The sequence below is a fragment of the Purpureocillium lilacinum genome, assembly GCF_023168085.1.
Source record: "Purpureocillium lilacinum CBS 284.36 DNA, scaffold_8, whole genome shotgun sequence".
Taxonomy (NCBI): domain Eukaryota; kingdom Fungi; phylum Ascomycota; class Sordariomycetes; order Hypocreales; family Ophiocordycipitaceae; genus Purpureocillium; species Purpureocillium lilacinum.
Window position 1 is genome coordinate 2842954 of NW_027072118.1, and position 14241 is coordinate 2857194.

General features: G+C 63.5%; 9 protein-coding genes across 9 annotated transcripts; 1 reads left to right on the top strand and 8 right to left on the bottom strand.

The window, feature by feature from the left end:
- Positions 1-406: 406 nt before the first annotated feature.
- PLICBS_010583 (uncharacterized protein) lies at positions 407-1990 on the bottom strand (the record flags this gene model as incomplete). The annotated part of the gene is made up of 3 exons (XM_018326280.2): positions 407-663; positions 800-1757; positions 1817-1990. 3 exons carry the CDS (start codon positions 1988-1990, stop codon positions 407-409), a joined length of 1389 nt encoding a protein of 462 aa, XP_018174597.2.
- A 235-nt stretch (positions 1991-2225) lies between these two features.
- On the bottom strand, positions 2226-3635 carry PLICBS_010584 (uncharacterized protein; the record flags this gene model as incomplete). The annotated part of the gene is made up of 1 exon (XM_065601955.1): positions 2226-3635. The coding sequence occupies one exon, from the start codon at positions 3633-3635 to the stop codon at positions 2226-2228; it is 1410 nt and encodes a 469-aa protein (XP_065458027.1).
- Positions 3636-4054: 419 nt separating this feature from the next.
- Positions 4055-5428, bottom strand: PLICBS_010585 (uncharacterized protein; the record flags this gene model as incomplete). Its single annotated transcript, XM_065601956.1, has 1 exon — positions 4055-5428. The coding sequence occupies one exon, from the start codon at positions 5426-5428 to the stop codon at positions 4055-4057; it is 1374 nt and encodes a 457-aa protein (XP_065458028.1).
- A 507-nt stretch (positions 5429-5935) lies between these two features.
- PLICBS_010586 (uncharacterized protein) lies at positions 5936-6379 on the bottom strand (the record flags this gene model as incomplete). Its single annotated transcript, XM_065601957.1, has 1 exon — positions 5936-6379. One exon carries the CDS (start codon positions 6377-6379, stop codon positions 5936-5938), a length of 444 nt encoding a protein of 147 aa, XP_065458029.1.
- Positions 6380-7367: 988 nt separating this feature from the next.
- On the bottom strand, positions 7368-8882 carry PLICBS_010587 (uncharacterized protein; the record flags this gene model as incomplete). The annotated part of the gene is made up of 1 exon (XM_018326279.2): positions 7368-8882. One exon carries the CDS (start codon positions 8880-8882, stop codon positions 7368-7370), a length of 1515 nt encoding a protein of 504 aa, XP_018174596.2.
- Positions 8883-9456: 574 nt separating this feature from the next.
- Positions 9457-10499, bottom strand: PLICBS_010588 (uncharacterized protein; the record flags this gene model as incomplete). The annotated part of the gene is made up of 4 exons (XM_065601958.1): positions 9457-9834; positions 9897-10068; positions 10115-10242; positions 10287-10499. 4 exons carry the CDS (start codon positions 10497-10499, stop codon positions 9457-9459), a joined length of 891 nt encoding a protein of 296 aa, XP_065458030.1.
- A 365-nt stretch (positions 10500-10864) lies between these two features.
- On the top strand, positions 10865-11854 carry PLICBS_010589 (uncharacterized protein; the record flags this gene model as incomplete). The annotated part of the gene is made up of 1 exon (XM_018326277.2): positions 10865-11854. One exon carries the CDS (start codon positions 10865-10867, stop codon positions 11852-11854), a length of 990 nt encoding a protein of 329 aa, XP_018174594.2.
- Positions 11855-11865: 11 nt separating this feature from the next.
- PLICBS_010590 (uncharacterized protein) lies at positions 11866-12228 on the bottom strand (the record flags this gene model as incomplete). The annotated part of the gene is made up of 1 exon (XM_065601959.1): positions 11866-12228. One exon carries the CDS (start codon positions 12226-12228, stop codon positions 11866-11868), a length of 363 nt encoding a protein of 120 aa, XP_065458031.1.
- Positions 12229-12362: 134 nt separating this feature from the next.
- Positions 12363-14124, bottom strand: PLICBS_010591 (elongator subunit; the record flags this gene model as incomplete). Its single annotated transcript, XM_018326276.2, has 2 exons — positions 12363-13786; positions 13842-14124. 2 exons carry the CDS (start codon positions 14122-14124, stop codon positions 12363-12365), a joined length of 1707 nt encoding a protein of 568 aa, XP_018174593.1.
- Positions 14125-14241: the final 117 nt, after the last annotated feature.

The following is a 14241-nucleotide window of genomic DNA, read 5'->3' on the forward strand; positions in this document are numbered from 1 at the left end:
TTTACTCGGTCGTTACTTTGGACGATCTCTCTTTGCTCGTTGCGCAGGGCCCCTACTTGGAATCGGAAGGGGACTAGGAACCCGTGGAGTTGGAGGACGGGGACGGATCGGAAAGCCCGGTTGTATCGGAGGAAGAGTGGTTGTGAATTCAAGGCCGAGCAGAAATAGAAGGTACAGTGACTGGCCTCTCCCGCAGCGTCGGTTGGCCGGGGTAGGGGGTCACCCGCGCCCAACCTGGCGTGGCCGTGGAGACAGCCGAGTTTGGCGACACTGGTGGTGGATCGACCAAACGAGCCGGATGGATACAGTGGGAGGCGACGATGGTGTACGCTATGGATAGCCATGTCACCTAGCACATGATGTTAGAGCAGAAGCGAATGTAGACCAATTAACCCTAGACTGCAGGCTACAGTTCCTCCTGCAGCCACTCGGCCTTGGGCCTCACGAGGTGAAACCGCTCCTGGCGGCCATACACCCACTCGAAGCTCCCCTCGCCGTCTCCCTCGCCGTCGACCCAGTAGACGTCCTCCTCGAGGGGAAACGACAGCGTGACGTTGCGTTCTGGGACGTAGTGGCGGGCCATGAGCTCGACGCTGTACCAAGTGCGCGGGAGGAGCGGCAAATCGCCCAGCACTGGGACTTTGTCCTGGAGGTTGGTCATGCCTGGTGGCAGAAGAGTCAGTGTCTCGCGGTTCTGCGGTGCGTGTGCATGTGTGCGTCCCTGCCACCTCCTTATCCACGTCCACACGAGAGACGACGGGGTAGACAAAGAGAGGGAGAGCACAAGTGAAAGTCTCACCTATGACAGTCCCCGCCGAGTGGCCCCAGTCGCCGATGGAATGGCAGTAAATCTTGCCGTCGATGCCCACCTCGGCCATCTCGGCGCGGATGGCCTGCAGGATCTCGTTGCCCGTCCGCCCGGGCAGCATGTGCCGGCGCGTCATGTCCTGCAGCTGGTTGCCCTTGCGCAGGCCCTCGCGCAGGCCCGCGGGCACGCCGTCAGCCTCGGTCTCGCCGGGCCGCAGCACGTACCCGAGATGCTGCGTGTCCGTGTTGAGGCCCATGGCGGTGACGCCAAAGTCGACGTGCAAGAGGTTGCCGTACGCGATGGGCTCGTCCTTGAGGGCGTCGACGCCGTCTTCTTCGTCGCTACCGGCTGCCGCAGGCCACTCGGATTCGCGAATGATCGTCACGTCGGGCTGAAACCACGTCGTGTAGTTGAGCGCCTGGATCTGCTCGCGCATCCACCACTCCACGTCGCGGGGCGTGGTGCGCCCGGGGACGATGACCTCTTCGCTGAAGCCCGTCGTGATGATGGCCCAGGCCGTCTCCTGCATGCGCCGGTACCAGGTGAGCCGGGACCCGTCGCTGCGGGCGCTGCCCACGGCCTGCGTGCCAATGTACTCGACCGCGAGCATGGGCTCGACGACAAGCCGCGACGCCCAATCGGGTCCCAGCGCCGCCGTAATGGCATCCCGCTCTCCAGCGTGCAGACCCGACGAGAAGGCAATCTCTGGGTGCGCGTCGACGGCGATGGTGGCCGGCTGGTGCGCCTCGAGCACGGTGAGAAGTTCTTCCCACACCCGCGGCGTGTTGTCGACCCAGGTGTATTCGCGGCGCGGGTCGCTACCGCTGCTGCTGCTGGACTCGTTGCCCGCGGCCAGGAAGAGCTGCGTGGTGCGCCGCCGCGCCGAAAACTGCGTCGCCGACTTGAGGCTCCAGAAGACCGTTTCCTCGGCGTACTCGCGCTGGCTTATCTGCCGTGATTCGTCAGCCAACACATGAACGCGAGAGTCTCAAAGCCGCGGCAACGAACCAGCCACGCGTCGATGTTGTGCTTGCGGAGGAGGGCCGGGATGGCGGCGCGGCGCGCGGCCGCCCATTCGTTCTGTAGGACGGCCTGGTCGCGTAGAGACGGGAGGAGCTGGTACGATGGCGACGCGCCTGCTGCGGCGACGCCAGCCAAGGTGGCGATGAGTGACACTCTCATTGTGATTGAGGCGATTGCGGATGTGAGCTCGACGGAGTCGAAGGCCGGGACGGACGGAGGCTAGTTATGGTGCCGGGCCGGGTGAATTGGTGAGGGGTACGGTATCCTCAACGGGCAGGTCAGCACAGCCCCGGCCCGCGGAGTTCGCTATCGATGTTCATGGTAGTGTCATATACGTCTATGGTCTTATTGTACAATCGGTCTAGGCAAGGGTTCTGGTCGCGCGCGCGCGCATCTAGTTGAGCAGAATGTCGTAGCCGTCCTTGGTGATGCGCACCTCCTCCGCTCCGTACCCGTACTTGCGCCGGATCAGCTCAAAGATGATGAGCCCCGCGCTCGTGCTCGGCACCTGCCGGATCGCGTTCCACCAAAAGCCCCGGTACAGCCAGCGGCCCAGCGTTGTGCCCTCGGAGGCGGCCTCGGCGGCGCACCCGGCCCACGTCTCCTGGTAGGCGCGGTAGTAGGCCCGCATCATCCTCCACCGCCAGCGCGGCCGCTCCGCACCGGGACCCGCCGCGCGGTACCGCCGTGCCTTTTCGTCCAGGTCCTCGAGATGGTCCCAGTGCTTGACCTGAAAGTGCGTCAGCGGGTGCAGGACCAGCTGCTGTGCAAGAGAGGCGCTCGCGCCTGCGCAGAGCAGGAACATTGGTTCGATGGCGTAGTGAGGGCGGATCATGATGCGCTTTTCTTGCTTGTCGTCGTCGTCGCCGTCGCCGCCGCCGCTGCTGGTCGGGTTCACGGACGCGGGCGTGGGACGCTTCGAGGCAAGCACGTCGACAATGTCCTGCTCGAGGCCGCCGTAGTACCATGTCACGAAGCGGTAGTAGCCCTGCGCCTTGACGTACTCAAAAGCACTGAAGAAGATGGCGCTCCCCAGGCTGTCCTTGGCGAGTGACAGCCCCCAGCCGGCGAAGACGCCGCGGAGGCCAATCTCGCGCAACTTCTCGGCGCCAAAGGTCCACATGCTGCGCGGCCGGCCGCTGCCATCGTTGGGCATCAGGTCGCGGTGGTCGTAGCGCGCCTGCAGGGCGTCGAGCGGCGCAGCCAGAACGCTCTGCAGGCCACCGGCGAGCAGGCCGGCGAGAAAGGTGTGCTGGGGCGATGGCGGCGGGTAGACGCGGCGGCTGGCCTTTGCGCTGCCCTCGTGCAGGCGACCGAGGATCTGCAGGTAGCTGGTGTAGAGGACGGCGCCGACACCGACGTTTGCGATGAGCGGGGGCAGGATCTGGTGCGGCACGACGCTCCAACCCTGATGGCGAATGGCCGAGGTGAGGACACCGGGTGTGGTGCCACGCAGCCAGAGCCAGGCGTGACGGGCTAGGACCGAAGCCCGCGAGGGCGCCGACGACGACGAAGACGAGGCATCGGCGGCGAGCGCACGCAGCATGCGCTCCGTCTGGGCATTGTGCAGCGTGCGAGCGTAGGCGAGGTAGTCGACACGAGTCCGGAAGAAGGCCTTGGCCGGCGCGCGAAAGTAAAAGGCCACGAGCTGCGCGCTGAGGGCACGCACGCCGGCGGCAGAGGCGGCCGTCGCGGCGTCGCTGCGGGGGGCGCGGTCGGGGAGGTCGGTCGCGGGCACTACCGGGAGGACGCCGTAGCGGGAGTCGGGGACGACGCCGGCCACGTCATTGCGGCCGATGGTCATGGCTCCGGCATCGTGAGGCCGCGACGACGGTGGGAGAGGCCGAGGAGGGGGGTTGAGGAGGGCTGAGGCTGGCTGTTTCGGCGATGGTGTTGCGCTCGGGTGTTGGGAGGCGCTCTGCACGCTGACTAAGTTTTGTGCAACGGCGACAAGAATGAACCCTGCTCGACCACGCATCAACCTGCACCTTTCACCACGGACCCGCGAATGGAGAACGTGCTCGGACGCAGTAATATTCTATCTCTCGTTCTCACAGCCGTCGCGCAAGGTCGGGTCGACTTCTCTGCCCAAAAATCTACACGCCCCGTGAACACCATGAACACTCCACGTGAACCGTCCGCCTGACACCTCGCTTGCGTCTCATCAATGTCACGACGCGCCACTACGCCGCCAATGCGCCTACCGCCGTGACTACAGCTGCTCTATTCCACCATCGCCATCGACCGGCCCACGTCTTCCGGCAGCTGCCGCCATCGGCTGGTGTACACCCGTCCGTTCTTCATCACCGCCAGCACGTTTCGCTGCGGCCGCGCCAGCACCGACACGTCCTCGAGCGGATTCTCGTTGAGCACCAGCAGGTCCGCCGCGAAGCCCGCCTCGACTTGGCCCAGGACGTCCTCCTGCTTGAGCAGCCGCGCCGCCGTCACCGTGGCCCCCCGCAGCACCTCGGCGGCGCCGAGACCCTGCGCTCGGATCTCGAACTCGCGGCTCTGCTCCTCCTGGAGCGGCCCGAGCAGGTCCGACCCGTGGCAGATGCTGACGCCCGCGTCATGAGCCATGCGCAGCGACGCGAGCCCCCGGGCGAGCACCTCGCGGTTCTTGACCCGGTTGACGGGCGGTAGGAAGTCCGAGTACTTGTCCTCGCTCATGGCCTGATACGTGATGAGCGTGGGCACGAGCCACACGCCGCGATCTGCCATGTACCGCGCCGTCTCCTCGTCGATGAGGTTGCCGTGCTCGATGCAGCGGACGCCGTTGTCCACGGCGTGCCTGATCGCCTTTGGCGTGTACGCGTGCGCCGTCACGTAGGTGCCGTACGACTCGGCCACCTCGCAGATGGCCCGGATTTCGTCGGCCGTGAACTGCGTGTTCTCCAGCTTGTCCGTCGGCGAGGCCACCCCGCCGCCCACCATGATCTTGATGAAGTCGGCCCCGGTGCGGATCTGGTTGCGCGTCGCCTGGATGCACGCCGGCACTCCATCGATGACCTGCGTCAGCAGCGTGTCGCCGCCGCAGCACTGCTGGTGCGCCTGGTGCGGCCCGCGGGCGTCGCCGTGGCCGCCCGTCTGCGAGAGCGCCTTGTTGGAGATGACGAGCCGCGGGCCTGGAAAGACGTCGTCTTCAATGGCCTCCTTGAGAGCGAGCGTGGCGCCGCCCGTGTCACGCACCGTAGTGAAACCCCGGCTCAGCATCTGCGCGCACAGGAACGGCTGCCGAAAGTACGAGACGGCCGGGTCCGGCGGGAACGCGCTCGCGGCGAGGCTCGCGTTGCCGGCCACGGCGCTCAGATGGACATGGCAGTCGATGAGTCCCGGGCACAGAAACTTGCCCTCAAGATCAATCACAACGTCGTGGGAACCGGCGGCGATACGGTCGCCCACAGCCTGGATGAGGCCTTCAGCCAACCTCACTGTCTGCTTCCGAATGACACCCTCGACGGTGTCCACGACGTTGGCGTTCTTGAAGAGATAAGACGTCTGCGGAGGCAACGTCCACGGCTTGATGAGCCGGGCCGGGGTGCTGGCGGCAACAGGGGCCTGCGTCGCCATGGTGGGCTCTGCCTTGCGCAATGTCATGATGTGGTCGATGGTGATGCTGAAGCACGCCGTATATACTGTTGAGCCACGCGAGCGGGGTTTCTGGTATTACTGGGCACGGCGACCAGCTGCACGACGGGCGAGGAGACGGACATGCATTCATGCAGGAGCGCCAAGCTGCACCCTCCGCATCGGCTGCGGTACCCCGCCATCCCCATCTCTGGCCGTCTGCCCCTGGGTTTAGCAGCTTTAGCTTTGGGCCGTCGCGGGCCGTATAAGTGGCTTGACGGTCACTGAACGGGAATATTAACCCATCGTCGACAGAGGGTGCGGCACGGGGCCCCACCAGTTTGCATTTATCCCCAGATGGCATCTGCCGTTCATCAACACGACCGCCCAGGCAGCGAGGCGAGACGCAGATGTAGTCACAGACGAGTCAATTACTCAGGCCGTCTCTTAAGCTATCATACATGCCGAGGCCCTGTTAGCCTCCTTGTTGCCGTCAGCTGTTAGAGACTCGCTTCACCACGTCTCGCCGTCCTTCCGTCAGTTACAGGTGCAAATATTTTGCGGCGTGCAGGAGCCGCCCGGCTTGCCAATCTTGCGGCAGTGCGCCTCGCAGCAGAGGCCCGAGTAGCCGGGAAGGTTGATGCAGCAGATGCTGCGGTCCGCGAGGGTCACGTTGTCCGTGAGCTCGCGGCCGGCGTCCAGGGTCGCCTCGAGATCGCGGCGCAGCACGGCGTCGCCATCCTCGTACTCGGCGCGCTGGACCGGGTCGAGGCTGCGCTTGCGTGGGTAGCAGGCGCAGATGTTGGCGCCCGGGCAGCCGTCCTTGGGTAGGCAGCGGCCGCCCTTGGGATTGCCCTGGCGGATGCACACGCCGTTGCAGGCCTTGTCGGCGGCTGGCGAGAGCTCCTCGCAGGTGAGTGAGGGCATGCATAGCGCCGAGGCGAGTGAGGCGGACGCGAGGGCGGCGAGGACGAAGCGCATGGCGACGGGATGTGATGCTGGTCTTGCTGGAGCTGTAGGGCTTTTGCTACTGCTCACTTGTGATGTGCAGAGAGTTCAAGTGTCTTGGGAGCTGTTGTTCGATCCTCAGTGAGGCCGATATCGAGCATTTTATACTTGAACCTTTTCACTTGACCATGCTGCACTCCCATGTAGCTCCGAGAGGCATCGGACCCCGTGCTCAGAGACTTGTATACGTCTGTCGTAAAAGGCCATCATCAAAGCCACGCAGATTTTCAAAATGTGTTCCAAAAATTGACATTGGTATCAGAGAGTGTCGCTCATCCTCGCTCAGCTGGTCTAGATCCACGAGGTGTGACGGCGTGCGGGAATGGGATCCGGACAAGTCGGGGACATCCGGCTCGTCTTTGGTCCGCGAGACATTCAGACTGGACGTCTGCTTCTAAATCGAGCGCCGAGCAGTTCTGCGGATCCGAGGATCTAGGCTGGCCTGCGGTGTCGGGCAGTCGCTGAGCGCATGACGATGTCTTGGGGGGAACGCCGGACGTGGTGGCGAGTGAGTGCCGGGCCATTGCCGACGGAGGGATGCGAAACATGACGATGAATCACCGTGATAGAATCTGTGCATCTGGGCTGAAGGATTCAGTATGCGCCCTCCTTGTCAATTGACGCATCTGGATCGCTGGAGGATCGCCCCCCGGCCCTACGGCTTCTGGCAGGATCGCCACCGGGATTTGCACGGCGCCGCGCCGCTGCTTCAGCTGGAGACGCCGGTGTAAACAGTGGCCTGCCGCTTCACGAAAGCTGTGGTGATCAACAGTCAGCGCACAGTGGACGGATGTTGACCCGGCTGACGGATAATGCATCATGTTGTTCGATGAGGGTCTCATCCGTCGACATGGACGAGGGACGTCTGGGGGTCCAGGTCTTCCTCGTGGACTCCAGGCATGCGTCCAAGTCTCATGCCAATGACTTCATATCCTATTCCTGCACCTGCGCCTGCCGATCCCTAGCCTGCCTTGGGTATCACTCCCTTCTGTCGCAGCGCGTCGTCCGCCCTCCGTGCCCCATCGATGCTTCGTCGCAGGATCGCGAGCTGCCCGTCGTCGAGCGGCGTCGCCTGCGCGCCCGCCATGCAACTCATGTTCTGCTTGGTGGCGCCCTTTTCCCACCTGCCGTCCAGCATCCAGTCCGTCGGCACGTCGTACGCTTCCGGGTCGGCGAGCTTATTCTTGAGCAGGCTGCCGTTATACCATAGAAGGCGGTCCTCGTCGTCTGCGTGCGCGATGACGAAGCTGCACACCCGTGCTTCATCTCCGTCTTCGTCCTTTCCTTTGACGCTTTGGACGGTCTCGTTCGTCGGGGGCTTTGTCTTGGGCCGCCACCCTATCATCGATCCGTAATGTTTCTCAAACTCGTACGTCGACCCGGCCAGCTCGAGCCCCAGCCACCACGTCTCCTTGTCGCCGTACGTCAGCTTGTACGACACCTCGTCGCGCACGTCGCGCGTATTCTGCCACGCCGCGTGCAGCAGCCCCGCGAGCACTTCAGTCCGCGCCTTGTCCGCGACCACGACTCCCGAGTCGCACTCTTCGGCGTAATCGTCCGTCCACACGAGCGACTGGTTGAGCGCCGCCGACGGCTCCCGGATCTGCTCGCGCCACCACTCGTGCCGCTCCGCAAACGCATGCTGCCACAACAGTCGGTCGTGAAAGAGGTAGGCTCCCGTCGTCGCAAAGGGCCGCTGCTCGAAGAGGACCTGCGGCGGCTGCAGGAACACGGCATCTGCGTCCACGAGAATCGCCTGCTCGAACCGGGACGCGAGCAGCCCAAACGGCTTGATGGCCCAGCCGCCGGCCAGCAGGCTCAGCGTGTCGTCGGCGAACACGGACAGCACATTGAGGAACTTGATGTTGCCCGTTGCGTCCAGCGCCGCGAGGGCATTACGTCGCTCCTCATCGAGGTCGATGTCGCCCGCGTAGGCGATTTCGATGGGCAGCTGGCACTCGAGCACCTCGCGCAGGGCCACGACGAGGTGGCCTGCGTACCGCAAGTTGCCGTATCCGACGGGTATGACAATGCCTCGCCCGCCGCCCCTGAACCGGGAGCGGAGGTCGGCCAAGGGCGTCGAGCTGCGCGGGCGCGAGGGCGACGACTTGAGGAACGGAAAGAGGGCCGCGGCTGCCCGTTCCGACGCCAAAAGGAGGTGTCGCCTCGTGCGTGACCGGCCGGCCTGGTCCGCGACATGCAGCCAGTGGGCGAGCGTTCGGGACCGTTGTCCGACGAGCCAGAACTGGTCCTTGTAGGGCGGCTGGACAGTCGTCTTCGCAAAGTGCTTTGCTGTGGCCGTCACGTTGTCAATATCGATCCCGATTGGGACGCGGCCGTCGTAGAAGAGCACATCATCGGCGAGGTCTCGAATCGTTGCGTTGAATGACAGACAGAGGACAATGGCGATCAAGGCCGCCGCTATGCGTGGCCTGCACGCATAATGGGTTGCCCACCGCACATGTCCCACCAACATGACTCTTTTTACATGTCCAACCTCATGGCCAAGAGAGTGAAAGGACGATGACATTTTCTATGTCCGATTTGAGCGGATTACGCCATCAGCCCGGGAGTTGCCCAAGTGGGCATGATGGAATCACATCCCGTCGAGATCCCTGCCGCTGAGCCGCTGCGGCTGCACCGCGCACAAATAGCTATGGGGCTGAGTCGCGTCCCGGCCGGCATTGCTGAAATGGACTGCCAATTGCGTCGCATTCGTGCTTGCAGCCATCGTCGGTTGGTGGCGCTGAGGCTTGCCCGACCGACGCGCGTCCGTCCACCTTTGCTGGTGGAGTTTACGCTGACGCCAAACCTCCGATAAGGATGCACACAAACAGCCCCGTTGCGGCTTGCTTGAGGTCTGGCGGCGGGCACGCCGCACGATGAATGTGGGGGCTTGGTTCACTGGCCGAGGTTCGTCATGAAAGCTGTGACGCCTGCTGAGCGCGTTGCATGGTCCAGTTGCGCGTTTCCCAGTCGCGCTGCTCATCGCGCCCAGAGTCAATAGCCATACTTGCACATCTGATATTGATGGTAATGCCGCTTAGCTTTCACACAGCTTCCCACACCCCTAGCCGCTCCGCATAGCCGTCCGTGCCCTCATCCGTTCGCTCGATGCCGAGGCTGCCGAGCCGGACCCCTCGGCCAAGACCCTCTATGGCCCGGACGTTGAGCGGGAGCAGGCTCACGTTGCGGTGGTACGCCTCGAGAGCGCGGGCCTTGCGCTCCGGCGGGAGCTTGTCAAAGACGCTGAGGGGCGGCCCGTAGATGATGTTGTAGACGAAGACGCCACACGTCGAGCAGTGCACCACGCCTCCCCATTTCCGCCCCGTCTCCTCAGCCCCGAGGCCAAAGTACTCGAAGCTGTACTCCTCTTGGCCATGTGTTCGGACCTGGTCCTTGGTCGGGTACACGCCGATGTAGGCGTTCTATGAAGGTGAGCGCCGGTCAAGGTGGTGGGAACGAGACGGATGGTGAGTGGGTGACTTACACGCACGCACGAGCTGCAGTTATCCTCCTTGACTTGCTGCTCAGATAGAGGCGTCAGAAGCTCGGCCTGGATCTTTCCGCAGTGGCACGCAAAGACGTGCTGCGCAGGCGGCTCTCCCGCCACAGCGACAATGTGCCGGTCGTCCTGCGTATCGACATTCGTGACATGGGGTCTGCCTGTCAGTCTCCTGCACATTTATGGTGGCTGCCTCGTCTTACTCGAGCTTGAACGGGTTGACGCCCTGGATCGCTCGCACATTGACGAGGAACTGCCCCTGCAGCGGGCCGACAATGTGCTCCCCCGTCACGCCCGTGCCGCAATGGCCGCAAAACTGCGCCGTCAGGATCTGCTCACTCTGTCGCGAGGCGCCCCACGATGGTGCCGACTCACCTTGTCTCGAAGCGCCTTGGATGAGTACTCGACAAGGCGCCCGTCGTCGCGCACCACGCGAAAGCTCCCCTCAGGCGGCGCCACCCAGAGGTAGCCCTTCTTGACGCAGATCGTGCAGCTGCAGGCCGTCGTCTCCGCGATCTCCTGTGGCAGCGCCAACTCGTAGCGGTAGCGACCGCAGTGGCAGTTGCCACGGTACGCGATCCGCGCCATGGCCATTACTCTATGGGAAGGGATGAGGTCGATCTCGAGTTGGGGACTTGACAACGTGGCTTGGCAGCTGCGGAGATGAAGGACCAGACCGGCCACGCGAACCCCGACGCCAACGGCATAAGCGCGATCGCACCGTCAGACCAAAACAGGGACTATACTCCGACACTTAAGCACCGCATTCGCCAAACGTCCATCATCCAGGCTCGGGCCGTGGAATGGCTCTCGACTAGCGCAATGCCAACCGGCCGATTCGAGCTCGTTCACATGTATGACTACGACGCCGTGTTTTTCGCACGAAATGTATTTGAATCTGCTGTCCCGGTTCGCCCATGCTGAGGTCCCTTGCCGAGGGCGAATCATTCGCAATGAAGCAGTGCCTCCTCGCCTCGGCGCTCGGCGCGACAGCCTGTGTGCCGTCGCTGGTCCTCGAAGGTGTAAGCGAAGAGCGCTCCAATGCTCCTAACTCGCCCTTTACCCTCAGAGCCTCCTGTGCCGACCTGGGCAATGAGCACGCCGTATTCCTCCGTGGCAATTCCGCCGCCGAACCCCAATCAGTCAGGGGCATTCTGCTGAACACGACCGTGTCGAGCGACGGCATCGCCGTTCCCGGCCTCCGGCCCGGTCAACAGACCATAACAGTTGTCGCCGCCGACGCCAGAGGCAACCCGATCATGCAAAACTTTATGCTCCGTTTCGGTTCGGATCGTTCCGCCCGGTCTGAGATCTTCCAAGCCAAGTCGGCCGACCCGAGCCCCGCCGCGTGCAGTTGCGGCAGCTGTCAAGATTGCCCCGGCAGACCGATTTGCGAGCCAAACTGCCAGATCCCCCCACAGTCATGCGACTTTTACACCAGCTGCGCCGAGGAGACACTCCACTGCGGTTCGGACGGGTATCCTGTCCGGTACGGGGCCAAGAACTGCGGTCGCTTCGTGCACAACCTCGGCGCCTTTTCGCCCTCGGGCCAAGCCTGGGTATGGCGCGTCATGACGTGCCTGCAGCGGGCTCTGGTCGAACCCGTCGGTCGCTGCGGGGCGACCTGCCAGGTCATCGAAGACGCCGCGTTCGCGTCGCATCCGGTGTGCTATGTCGACAGCGGTGTGTGCGACCTACCGCTCCAGGACTTGGTGGAGATTGTCGTAACGGTCAACACTGATCTTTTCGCTGGGCCGGCGCTGGAGCAGGTGTTCAAGACGGCGGGAGGATGCGCGGCGCATTATGACCGCGAGCTTGGTGCGAGAATCGCCGAGCTGGAGGAAGAGGCTCGCGATCAACCCATCCGCAAACCCGTCATCTATGCTGAGATTGTCCTCCTTCGGGGCGTCAAAAGGTTTATCGGCAATTTTGCAGGTCCATAGACGCCACCACTCTAGCAGGTCGAATGGAAGAGCCCTCCGACCGGCGTCGTTTCGGCCAACTTGCTGTATATGGTCACCGCCTCTCGGGTCTCGGCAATGTATATGGACACGTTCTTGTCGGCAAGGTACTCCAGAACGGCCGGCTCGACACGAAGCTTGTTCTGGAAACCCCGCGACAGCACAATCGCAGTCGCCCCATTTACGACGAGCTCCTCGACGTCGGCGATCTGGATGCCCGGCCGATGCTGCGTCCCCGTCTCACTCCAGTCCCACTCCCGGCCACCGCCAGGCCAGAGCTTGAAGTCCTTGCCGTCGCCGACGTCCGGGATCTCCATGCGACCCCAAGACACCGCCTTGATCTTTGGTGACGCCATGCCGCGCTGGTATGAATTTGATTGTGATCGGTGAGTGTTTGAACATGGTCAGGTTGGAGCGGGGCCGTGTGCAAGCTCATCGGCTGCCTCGGCCGAACCTTTGTCCGCAGTTAGGTGGGAGACTGCTCAGCTCGTCAAGCCGTCTGTCCCCGGCCGTCAAGCCACTTGCTCATGTACGGTCCGTCCAGCCAGTAGCCCAGCTTGGCATAGTAGCTGCGCACGCCCACGCCCGAGATGACGCTGATCTTGTCGCTGCCGTGCTCCTCTCGGGCGATGCGCTCTGCCTCCTCCATGAGCAGCGTGCCGAAGCCCTGGTGCTGGAACTTGCGCGGGTCGCGTGCGTGAATGGGCACGGCCGTGCCATAGACGTGCAGCTCGCGGATCATGCTGGTCGGCTGCCCAGTCAGCTCCTCGCGGTATGTATACTTTTCCGTGCACTTGCGCAGCCGTAGCAGCGCCACCAAGATGTCCTGCTTCGGGTCTTCGTAGGCCAGGAACGTCTCCCAGCCTCCGTTGGCCGCGTAGTCGCGACGCACCAGCTCGATCTGGTTCGGCCGGATCTTGTTCTTGACCTCGTTGACGCCCACCTCGCGCGTCCGCACGTCGCGGCACGTCGTACCAAAGTCCTTCATCCGCGCCAGCGCCAGCTCCCGCAGGTTGCCGTTTTCGACGCCCGACGTCACCAGCGGCATGGGGATGTCTCGCTGCACCCGATAGATGCGCGTCCAGGGCGGAATGAGGGCGAGGATCCGTGCCACTAAGTCGATGAGCCCGTTGGGGGTGTAATTTTGGTACCGACCCGTTCGCCACAGCTCGTACAGGCCCGTGCCGCGGATGACGAGCGTCGGGTAGATCTTGAGACCGTCGGTACGGAACGCTGGGTTCTCAAAGTACTCGCGGAACTGGTCGACGTCGCGCTCCATGCCCACGTTTGGCAGGTCCGGCATCATGTGGCTGACCACCTTGAATCCGGCGTCCTTGGCCAGGCAAAACGTCTCGGCGACCGCCGCCACCGTGTGCCCGCGGTTGGTGTCGCGCGCGACGTCCTCGTACAGCGACTGCACGCCAATCTCGAGGCGCGTGCAGCCGTACCGCAGCATGTCCGTGAGGTGCGGCTGCAGGCAGTAGTCGGGCCGCGTCTCGATCGTGATTCCCACGCACTTGACATTGCTCATCTCGCCCGCCTCGACCGCCTCGTCGACCTTGGACGTCTGGTATCCGCTCAGGGCATTGTGGAGCTGCGAGATGAAGTCTTCGCGGTACGCCTCGGGGAGCGACATGAAGGTGCCGCCCATGATGATGTACTCGACCTTGTCAACCGAGTGTCCGAGTGATTTGAGCTGGTCGACCCGGCCGCGGGCCTGCTCGAAGGGGTCGTACCGCGCGCGGATGGCCCGCATCGACGTCGGCTCGTACCCGGTGTACGACTGTGTGCTGTACTCGAAGTCGGAGTCGGGCCCGCCGGGGCAGTACACGCAAATGTTGCCCGTGTAGGCAATGTGCGGGCAGCGGTGCGGCTTGCACATGACGGCGACGACGGCGATGCCGGACGAGGTTCCTGCTGGCGGTTAGCAAACCTCAAATCGCTGACCGGCTCAGGCTGGCCCACTTACGGATGGGTTTGGCGATGAGTTTGTGCAGAATGTATTTCTTGTAGTGCTCGGGGATGGCGGCGATGATGGCCGTCAGCGGCGGGATGTTTGTCAGCTTGTGCTTCTTGGACATCTTGGCGCGCAGGCTGTTGAGGTTGATGTCCCGCGAGGTGCGGCCGTCCTTGCTGGCCTCGTGGTCCTCGATGAGGGCATTGGCGACGTCGGCGCAGCAGCGCAAAAAGCGCTCGCTCTCAGGTGCGAGGTCGCCCTTGCGCTTGGTCGTCGTGACGGTCGCGGTAGCCATGATTGCGGCGGTGCAGGATGGCCCCTCGGTCTGTCGTCGAGACTGTGAAGCTGTGCGGTGTGACACGGAGAGTTGGATATAAATTCATGGTGGGGCGGCATGGGCGGCCGGCGGGTC